Genomic DNA, 11666 nt, shown 5'->3' on the forward strand with positions numbered 1-11666 from the left:
AACAGTTTTATGGAGACTGTTTCTTCAGAAAGGAAAGTTCCAGTCGAGTGTGTTCACAGTGACGTCTGGGGATTATCCAGAGAAACAAGGACGCTCTATGTGGAAAGAGATGTTGTTATCGAAATTGTTTAATGTCATCCTGAGCCCTAGTAATAGTATTGGAATGGAGACAGAAACCTCAAGGCCTTTAGAAGTGAGGGTTTTTTTTGTCATTTGGGTGAATGGAACCTTTAATTTTGCTTCTTTTTTGTATCTCTCTCCACAGTTAACAACGTGAGAACGCCAGTGGTTTAAAGCACATGCATGTTACAGCAGTAAAACACAGGTGTAGCTAAGCATTAAAAATGGCTGCATTCCATTTAGGTGTCCCTGGCCTCGCCTCTTGGTGTTGTCTGACTATAAGCCGGAGCTGAATGGAATTATAATGAATGTTGTAACTGTCCTACTATGCCAAATTAAAATTTCTGCCATGGAAAAACATGGTACACCTCTCACACCTCTGTCTGCTCTGACTCCATAGCCACCCTCCTTCCTCCACGTTCTGCGGACTGCGTCTGTTCCATCCTGGCCTCCACCCTCTCACCTCCTCTGTCACCCCCACCCACCCCAGTGACACACACAATCACAGACACACAACCTCCTGGGCCCTGTGCGTCTCTGGTCCAGGTCTACAGGAATGTTGAGTGTCTCCACAGCCCCCTCCCTGGAGATTAGACTTCGCCATGCGTGCCCCCCTCACTTCATTCCATTCCAAAGTGTGCCCCCTAAGAGCTGCTGCATTTTTATCTGAGCCCGGCGATTGTGACAGATTGGCCAAATGACACACATACACAGACACACATTTTGCGGACGCACAATGAGGCGCAAACAGAGGGGAGGCTGCTTTTGTCCAGGGAGGGACCAGACAGTGCCAGACTCCGGCTATAAAACCCTCCCAGGATGAGGCCGGAGTCCTGCTCTGAGCTGGACAATACCTCCTTCCGTCGTGCCAGGACAGCGTCGGGACAGGCAGCAGACAAGACTCCAACATGAACGACATCTACAAGGCAGCGGTACGTCCTCTCGCAACTCACACAACTGAAAGTTCCTCTGATGCAGTGATTTGGTTTGTTGGATGCTCAGCAAAACTCTGTGAGAACTAATCTGGCATGAGAGCGATGTTGATATAGATCACAATCCTTAATAGTTATCATGAGTGTGATGTATGATCAGTGACTGCATTGTTATTTTAAGTGGCTATTATCTGGAAAGCACTTTTATGTGTTGTTGCAAAAGCAAAAAAAAAGTTGTCCCATCAGTGTGTTCATCCGACATGACTTGACTGGTTGACAAATCCCCGAGGACGTTACTTGCACAGCGCATCACCTCCATCACCAGCTGATGTCAAGAGAGGCCTTAACACCATATACGTCTCTCTACGTTCTCCTGCTTCAGCCCTATCAGAGCCGATAGGAGCCACTCATGAGGTCACTGACAGGACACGTCCCCGCTTCATTCATGACTTCAAATGGAGCAGTCCCACTCCACTTGGCTAATTTTGGCCAATTGCTCAGATGCTTCTGTGTCCACGGATCTCTGGTGCCAGAAAAAAAAAAAAAAAGCTTCAGGTTTAGATAAACCACCCACCACCCACACCCCCCTCTCACACGGCTGAATTCCAGCATTATCTGTGATCCTGAGAGCTGTGTGGCTATCTGTCCACCTCAGCCGGCTGTCCAGTCCACTCACATCCCGAGTGAGCGGCACAACTGAGACAGTAAAAACACACAGGAATGTATATTACACGTGTTTGTTTAGACTGAGTTTTTCATATATCATCACCAGAGGAGCGCGCGCACGGGGGCGTCTATATGCGTGCCCGTGTGTGTGTTTAATTTATAGTGGACGACAGACAATAACTCTTACATAAGCAGCTGTCTCCCTCTCTCATTCGTGGTAGCTTTTCCAGGATTACTGCTCCATTGTTGGGCCAGATCCACAGCTATGCTAATTTAAAGCACTGTGTATTGTGTCCTTTATCTGCGGTTCCTGATCCTCCTGTCTGTTTATTTTTAAACTCCTCCTCTTACTGGTTCTCACATATGATATATAGGTTGTGTGTTTTGTCAGGGGTGGCCCAGTGTGTGGGACACCTTTGTTTGCTGAAAAGTTGTCAAAACAGACAGAGATAATCTAGCCCAGGGGGCTGATTTCACACTTTATATCTGAGATATTTTTTGCCCAATTCCCAAATTTCAGAGCTGATTAATTAAATATTTTGAAGACTGACTTTTTCAGCTTTGGTAACTAAATCCATACTTTGTGGCTGAGGATGTCAGAATGTGAAGACATGCATGGTGGTGTTAAATTTTACTAAGTAGGTTTGTCACTTTTTACAGGTTGAACAGCTGACAGATGAACAGAAAAATGGTGCGTAAGCTGCTCAGTTCATTTTACCATTCGCATGTAACTTGTTACTTTGCCGTCAAGTCGATTTAAAAACGTGTTTTCAGATATAACTTTGGGTGACGTTGCAGGGAAAAAATCTCACCTCGTCCAACACCAAATGTGCTGTAATAGGCTTGTCTGTTTGTGTGCTGCCGGGGGTGTTGCAGAGTTCAAGGCCGCCTTTGACATCTTTGTACAAGACGCAGAGGACGGCTGCATCAGCACCAAGGAGCTGGGGAAGGTGATGAGGATGCTGGGTCAAAACCCCACGCCGGAGGAGCTGCAGGAGATGATTGACGAGGTGGACGAAGATGGTAAATCAAAAAAAACGCCACCACACTGCAGTGAGGGAAACTAAAATGATTGGTTGTTGTTGACCTCGCCGTTCCCACGGATCAGCGGGCAAGTCCATCATTGTGCAATCATGTTGTGCAGACAAGCGTCGTTCAAAGCCTCTGAACTTAATGTCAAATGCTAGTCAGGGATCTTAAATACAACAAGATGTGTCAGACTGAATTAAAGGGAATGTGTATCAGATGATGCACAAGTCATCTTGAATTTTCCGTGTGATGTAATGATGAAACATACAAAAAAAATAGCAACAGGGATTTGTTTGAAAAAGCCTCAGTGTTCAGTATATGTCATGCTGTCACATTTTTGGGAACTAACTAAAACTATAAACGGGGACTTTCTGTACTTCTTTGTCATATGAATGAGCAAAATTGCAGGTTCCAACACTGTGTTTATGTTTAGATGGATTGGCTGGATACATTTGTGTGAAGCCTGTGCCTTTACCGAGGAGTCCTGGTGATTAAATAATACAAAATTCCAGTGTAATGATGTATTGTGTGTGTGTGTGTGTGTGCAGGGAGTGGCACGGTAGACTTCGATGAGTTCTTGGTCATGATGGTGAGATGCATGAAGGATGACAGCAAAGGAAAGTCGGAGGAAGAGCTGGCAGAGCTGTTTCGGATGTTTGACAAGTGAGTGTCATGTTTAAATCCTGTTGCAGCTTTGCTCCATTATCCCACTTTTAAGAATAAATGCACTAAGAGCAGTAAATTGGCGCAATCTTATAACATAAGACGTGTAAACCCACTGACAGACTTGACAAAATATCTTTACAAAGACGACGCTATCATCCTAAAATTACCACAGGTAAAGAATCAAATTGCTCTTCATTCGAGAAAAGTCTGCTTCCCCGTGTGCAATTATGTGTACTGACAAAATGCCAAGTCGCTCCGCCGAGTATAGCATGTAGTTTGCTCTATAATCCTTTTTGACAGCTCAGAATATTTGAAACACCCACACCATGTAAGCCAGACACCTCATCTGAGTATCACAGAACAAATTTGCCATACTTTCTTAAAGTGATGGATCCCAGGCGCTTAAATTCTGCATATGATCAGTTGCGTACCTCCAGCACTTGTAAAGCTTAATTTAGGTTTGTAAGGTACACATAATACATTTTACCCCTCTTTGATTGTGCAGAAACGCAGACGGTTACATTGACTTGGAAGAACTGAAGATGATGCTGGAATCTACAGGAGAGGCAATTACTGAGGATGACATCGAGGAACTGATGAAAGACGGGGACAAGAACAACGACGGCAAAATTGACTACGATGGTGAGAAGTGTTTAAAACATGATGAGACTTGGTGAAATGGATTTGGAGAGCAAATGCTCCAAACACTGTATAATCATTTATCCCTCAGAGACACATGCCAAATAAGACATTTGCTTAATAAAGACATTTTACAGTTTCATCGCAGCTCAACTGTTTGCTTTTACAGAGTTCTTGGAGTTCATGAAAGGAGTGGAGTAATCCCAAACAAAAGAAGATCCAGAGTGTTATTTTTCTATTTCTCTGTGACTCCACGGTCATCTGTGGACGACTGGAAGCTGAACTGGATGCCGTTGAAAAAAAACAGTGGGACGACTTTGCAAGATTTAGTCAAATCTGAATGTTTATGTGTTTTTCTATCACCTCTTGCATTGTTGTAAATACAGCTTGTGACAACCACTGGTGCCCATGTAGAGTGAATTTGTGTAAATGTATCAAAAATGACTTATATTTTCTAAGAGGCCGAGCAATATTCCCCCTTTGGCTGTTTTCAAAAGTCAACATTGTGTTTGTTTCGGGTTATCTCTGAAGTGCCACAGCCAGTTTATCAATTTTCTTACTGAGATATTGTTTACCTAGGCAGAAAATGTATGTGTGCACACAGCCGAACATGTCCATGAATCAACGTAGTTTTACAGCAAGCTCTGGTGGACTAATCATCCTGTTATGAGCGACGTACTGGATCCAGTCCGTAGCTATACGTGTTATGATGTACACATTGTATACATTTCTGCGTGTCTAAAACACCCTCAGGACTTTTTATTCCCCTCTCATGTCCCTGGAACATCTGCATGTTTCTACATGAAAGCTCTGTTTGGAATGTGCGCTCATGTAATAAACAAGATGCATTTGACAGTGCTGTTGTTTTCTCAGTTTCTCACTCCGTCAAAATATTCAGCTTTATCACAGTATTCACTTTAGGGACACAAATGATATTACTGAGAAGTGTTTGGCTGGATGAATCCTGCAGATTCTGTCAGTGCTTTTTGTTTACAAGTTTTTCTAGCGTACAGGATGAAGTCACAAGACTTGCATCAGGGCATAAACTAATATTTTACAATTTAACTTTTTCTTTGCTGAGCTGCTCTTCAGATTTTACAGGCAACAAAAGGAGGCTTGAAATGTAGTATTACTGTCAAACAAGAAACACTTTTGTGGTAAGCTAAGCTGTCCACTGTAAATTTTTAGATATCTGTGTAATTTGTATTTTCTAGTGGCTCTTGTCTACGGTATGCAAACTATTCACATGGTTGCCGTGTAAGTATCTAGTTACACAGTCTATTGAGACAGGAGCTATTTATGTCTAATCATGTTAGTGCCCATGTTAGGGGATCTGGATTGACCGACACCAGTTGACAATCAGATGCCTTTCTCCATATAAAGAATGCCGTTCAACTACAAAGCAGCAACAATGCTATTGTTAACGCAGCTTTTATTCTAACTTATTTTGTATAACGCGGAAATATCTTGATAATCAGAGCAGATATTTATTTAACCCCATCAAACATAGATTTTTGGGAAAAATCTTTTTTTTTTTTTTTTTCTGTCAGTGATTTCAGATTTTATTCACAGGATTCTCAGGACTACATAACCAAACCATCTCAAAACATGCTCCCAGTATTAGCTGGGTAAACCATCATTGCCACACGACCGCGGCTGCGGTTCTAGTGGCCAGGAGTCATGCAGTTTGCACTATGGCCACTTGATGTCAGCAGGAAAACACATTCTTATCTGTTTGGCTCAGTTACAGTGAGCTGGAGATGAGACATTTCGTGGCACAGTGACACTCTTGCCAAAGAAAGATAATAACTTGATGAAAACACAGAAACTCCCAGGACAGTTTAAAAATACGAATAGTAGTGATTAAGTGTACTATGTTTATGGCTAAGGGGTTAAAATAAAGAATATAACAGCACTGCAGTATTTGAAAAAATGTAGTTTTACTTTCATTTAATGCTGACTGATGAGAAAAAATAAATATACTGAATGTGCAGTATTTTTTTAAAATATGAAACTGACCTTTAAAAAATAAAACAAAACATTGTTATGTGAAATGGGATTGACTGTGTTTTGTGTGAGCAGGTGACGTCAGTGGCCTGACTGATGACACCGTCCCAGGGCCCTCCCATCTCCCTCTGTCTCCGTCTGCTTCCCTTGGGGTCCTGTTAACTCTGTCCCCATAGTCATTTGTTACTTATGGGATTATCAGCCCCAACCAGCCTTGAACCACAACTGCTCCACTCAACCAATCTCCACAATCTGACAAAAATAAAAAATAAAAATGGGACACTACATCAGCTCTACTATCTCACCAAAAAAAAATACTGTTTTAAAACCAGGCGATGATATAAGGCAAAAAGTTGTCATGTTCAAATCTGAGGTGTTAGTTTTTTTGCCACACAGATTAAGCTGCTCTTCTGCCTGCCTTCTTTCTAAGCCCTGAGCCGCCATGTGCAGCGTTGAGCAGGATGAGTAGTTCACTCTCTTTACCATCAATGGGAGGCTGGGCAGCAGCGAAGCAGAGTGTGAATGAATCCGGGGTGTGGCACACTCGCAGCAAGTTGGGTGGAGAAGTGATGCAGTTATGTAAGGCAGGCCTGATGACTCATGCCTGCTGTTATTAACGCACACTGCGGTTATGAGCCACCTTTGGTAATGTGGATTTTCAGGGACACATAAGCCACCATAAGACCTGTTTCCTCATTGTGGGTAATGCTCACGCCCATGTAACACTGACCATTGAACGTGAATGAGATAGAGAAGGATTTGCATAGGTAATGGTAAGCTATCGGTGTTATATAACTGACTTCATTCAGTTTTATTCTACCAGCGGAGAGAAAAAAAAAAAGGGTTATTCCATTGGCTTAGAGGGAGTCAGGCAGACTCAGAGCTCTATATATAGTCAACACTGACAGAGAGACACTGCTCTGCTGTTTTCCTGATTTATAAATCATCTATTCAAACCATCAGATCACATAAGAGTCATGATCCACCGTGAAATTGTCCTGAAACTGGTTAAACAGCTACACCAGCAGCGTGATGTTTTCATAACCCTTTCCCTACTCAGTATGATTTATAGATGCATAAAGTCCCCTGAAGAGCGAGGAATACCCCGGACACGATTTAGAGTTTGGAAGGCGTTAACTACTCATACCATCTTTCTGCCGCCCACACACGCAGACCTCGTTTGAAGCCGGCAGGCTTTTGGGTTTTAGAGGATTCCTGTTTTTCTTGCTTCTCTACATCACATGGTCTTGGAAGTTGTCCAGTACCAAATATTACAGATTAATCTCTTGAAATGTCCCATGTTATTCACCATTCACAAAGGCACAAAAATAAATGAGCATCAGCTCTCTTCTTCAGCTCCATTCTCACCTATTCTTCCTTTTCTAGGTCATGTGATGGTTGTTTCTTATGTTTGATGTTCTGTGCCATTAATAGTCTGGTGTGAAAGAATGATTTTCTCATCATCCGTAAGCAACATCACACACTTCTCTAAACATGAACGGGAAGCGGGGATTCATTAAATGCTCACAGTCTGAATAAATATAGATTTTTAAATGATTGTCTGTTTTAGGAGAGAGAATGGTAGGTTGTTTTTGTTGCCATAAATACACAATGAGGAAGTGGAACACTTTAGACAAAGAGAGAGTGGAAGGACTGCAAATCAAACTGGAACAGGCAGAATATTGTATCATGACGCTCCATCCCACTTCTGGTGCTGAGAACACTGAAGTACTGTTTCTGGGCTGCCTGGTCATAATGGCCCATAGAACAGCAAGACTACAACACACAGAATTCTCAAATTCCACAATAACTATTCATTGATTCAAATGAATAACAGCAATTGTTTTGTTTTAATGCACCACTGGAGGGTTTATCTATTTTTACCACTTTCAGAAAAGAAGCTTGTAGCTCTGCAAGTAAAATGCTGGAAGAACTATTCAGATCATACACACTTGAGAAAAGGCAGTAATTCTACAACAGTAAAAGCCTCCACTTTAAGTCTCACAATGAAAATAAAAAGTATTAACAGTGATCCTGGCGCAAAACAGTCCTATGTCACATATTATTATACATATTGTTGTCGATTCATTAACATGAAACTACATTTTGAATGGTGTTTTTAACCTCTTTACAAACTGCTGATTTATTCAGGAACAGTGTATTTTAGCTGTTTACAGGTTGATATGACTGGTTTGTAAGGTAGCTACTAACTATAGCTGTCAATACATGTCATTTCTAAAATACATTAGCAGTCAGAGTTGTGTTTTGATAAATTTAGGAAGTAATGCCTACTTTTTAGTATTCTATTTGAGTCTTATTTCAGTCTACTTATTTTATTTTTAGTCATGTATCTACTTATATCTTATTGCTTTTCTACTAGGCACCACATTTCTTATGTTATGTCATTTTGTTTTTCCTCAGCAATATCAGGCCAAATATTTTCCTTCGGGATTAATAAAGTTGTATCTTATCTTCTCTAATCTTACTTTGCTGATAGAAGTATGTTGTTCTTTAGGATCCTCAGCTGTTTGGTGCTGGTCTTGCAGCTATTTCATGAAAACTGCAGTCTCCTGCGGCCGAAAACAAAGCCATGAGAGCAGTGAGACTAAACCAAAACAGAAAAATTGAGGGCAAGAAAAACTAAATAATGAGTAGAAGGGCTCTGTGGAGCTGAAGTGAAGTACAGCATCGAATGCCAGTTCTGTGTTGGTTTGTCATTACGAGCTTTCACATCAGTGATGGGTCCAATTTTACTGTGGAAATATTGATTTTAGCTGCTCTACGTCTAGTGCTCGAATAATGTAAATCTTTATATTTACCTGGAGGAATAAGACACACATTGACATAGCTTCTGGCATTTTTTTTTTTTAACTCACTATTAAATGGTTTGTTTTTGGTGACACTTAAAGATTCTGCCCTCGGTGTGACATCATTATTTGAGGCACTTATGACGTAGAAGCCCGTCCTGAAGTGCAGACATGCTCTTTGGCTCACTCAGCTGTTTAGCAGCATAAGCAACATATGGCTTTGTGTGAATGGCGGACCAGACAGCAAGACAGGTCCCAGCATGGCCTCCTCTGTAGCTCCAGAGCAAGACCACATGATAAATGGATGACCTTTTACTTTGCGCCGGGTCTAGCAGGAAGCGAGGAATTTTCCCTTTCATTCACTGGGCCGCAGATTAAACTGCAAACAAATATCACTTTGTTCCTGCACTTGGTGAACGCAGGCTTACTGTACATCACCGGATGGTGAAATTGGCCATGAAATGAGAGACTTCTGGTATTAACAGATGGCTGCCTCGGTCTGCCACTAGGATTCCATGTGGCTCTGCTTTACACATGACCCAGTATTCTCTTTGCCAAAACTCACACTTCTTTTCCTCCTCAGAGAACATACATATCTTTGGGAAAAGACTGATGTTTCACAAGAGGAGGATTTTGAGGGCTGTTTTGAAAAGATAACGTATCTGTAATAAGTTCCTCCTGATGACATAAGATACTTCCTGTTAGACGGCTGAAAAGTCGAGTATGACTTGATTCCTAACAGCAGATATCTTCACTGGTGGGATTACCAAAGCATATGATTTTAAATATTTCATTAGAATTAGCTGTAGGTATGTTAATTAGTACTAACTAGTTCAGCTTCTTTGTTTGTCTGTGAGATCCAGTATAACTTTGTACCAATTTCCTTAGGAAGCATCGCAAATGGTTTCAATGTGATGCAGGGATTCTAAGAAACAAATGGCAATCCCCGGAAAAACAGGAAAGGAAATCACTGGCATGATAACGCATGCCATTCCGCTACGTGGCTAAAGGGTATTTCCACGTTTTAATGCAACTGATTTAGAAGAATTTAAAATGTTCGTATCCGTCACTACTGCTAGTAAAAAGCATAAAATGCATTACTCATACGGCTCTGTCGAAACGCTGAAAATATGAAGCGGCCTTATAATAAAAGATAGCATTCACAGCACGCATGATGTCATCCTCTTCTCTGTGCCATGATGTCAGAGACAGCATTTGGCCAAATACTGAGATTAGGATTATTCTCCTCAGCCCTGAACATCTGCTGTACGCAAACAGAGTGAGACCACCAGGAGTAGAAAAATAAAAAAATAATGAAAGAAATCCCTGCAGTTAAGATGGCAGTTATTCAAATGAGAATGGCTTTTGCAGCAGGATGTCCAAACATTCATAGGATAATGGTGACCCCTTTCGAAAACGTTGGAGCTGTTAAAACCATTCTTTTATGGGATTCACAAAGTGGATTGGTCCTCGGCGTGAGCTAAAGGGGGAAGCAAGCTGAATAAATGAGCCATCCCTCCCTGTTATTGTGCATCAGAAGCAGAAGCAGCTGTGAAATTATTGTCAGTCATGCAGTATGCTAAGTATGTTCCTATAACCACAGCAGGTGTGAACCAGCTCTGACTGGCTTCTGCTCAGCCTCAACACACACACACACAAAAGTACACTATGAGCAGGCTTGCAAACAGACACATTGCCCCTCCACACCTCCTCCCCACCCCTCACCCTGAGCTAAAATCCAGTCAGTCTCATGCACATCTGCTTCCCCAGTGACGACTGCTGAGTAAGCACTACATTAGCCTCTGCTTCCCTTCATGGGTGATCATAACAGGACAGAAATACTCCACTTATCTGTCACACAAAACACTGTGGCAGCAAAAAAAACATCTCATACACAGGCATCCTTTTTTTTTTGTGTATGGAAATGATAATTCTCCCCTCCCTCCCTCCCTCCTCCATCAAAGGCTTCACTGAAAAACTTGTGTCACACTTCACAATGAGCTCTGTGATTTCTGTTTACATGAGCAGGCATGTTTCCGACTGATTTTCTCTAGTAACTAAGTAACCGGAGAAAACAGAAGCTGCTAAGACCTCACACCTTGCTCTGGAGTTGGCAGCAGAACAAAAAAAAAAAAGATTTATAATTACTGAACGCCTATTTTTAACTCTCAGGTGAGACATTCAGCGTAAAGTATTTGCTGCCAAAAAAAAAGTGCTGATCAGAAATCCCACACATGGACTGCTGCTATTACATCTGGAGACAAGTGTTTGAAGACTCCACTATGCAACAGCCATAAAAACCGGTATTTTGAGGATGTGTAGCCGTATAAATCATTACGCTTTACCCTTGTGCAGCACTGCCAATATAGTGCCAGTTATATATAAGACCACTATGATTAATGGCTCTCAGTCCATCATCCCCAGACACTATACTCCTATCTTTCATGTGCTGCAGCTACCTATTGCCTTTGCCTTATCGTGGGTGTCTTTTCAGACCTAATCATAGGTTTACCCTGCAGGTATGTGGCCTGCCAGGTTCAGTCATGCTGGAAAACCCATCATTCAACAGCTTTTATTATCACGGCTGCAAGGTGTTGCTAGGCAAGTCTCGTCATGCGCTGGTGCCGCAGCTCTGAAAGTTGAAGGTTTTAGCTTGCAACAATATTCTCACTTATCTGAGCCCCGGAGCTGGAAGTAAAACTGCAGTATTTAAGTCATTAAATCCCACAGTGTGACAGTTATTGGACCGTGAACCGCCGCACAGATCAACTGCTAAACATTGCCCCTCACCTAACTTTTT

General features: G+C 41.9%; 1 protein-coding gene across 1 annotated transcript; it reads left to right on the forward strand.

Annotated features, from left to right (window-relative positions):
* Window positions 1-976: 976 nt before the first annotated feature.
* On the forward strand, window positions 977-4886 carry tnnc1a (troponin C type 1a (slow)). Its single transcript, XM_008297260.1, has 6 exons — window positions 977-1052; window positions 2379-2409; window positions 2595-2741; window positions 3296-3410; window positions 3919-4055; window positions 4222-4886. Exons 1-6 carry the CDS (start codon window positions 1029-1031, stop codon window positions 4251-4253), a joined length of 486 nt encoding a protein of 161 aa, XP_008295482.1. The 5' UTR covers window positions 977-1028; the 3' UTR covers window positions 4254-4886.
* The last annotated feature ends 6780 nt before the right edge of the window (window positions 4887-11666 follow it).

This window comes from Stegastes partitus, unplaced genomic scaffold, assembly GCF_000690725.1.
Source record: "Stegastes partitus isolate 25-593 unplaced genomic scaffold, Stegastes_partitus-1.0.2 Scaffold1203, whole genome shotgun sequence".
Lineage (NCBI taxonomy): Eukaryota > Metazoa > Chordata > Actinopteri > Pomacentridae > Stegastes > Stegastes partitus.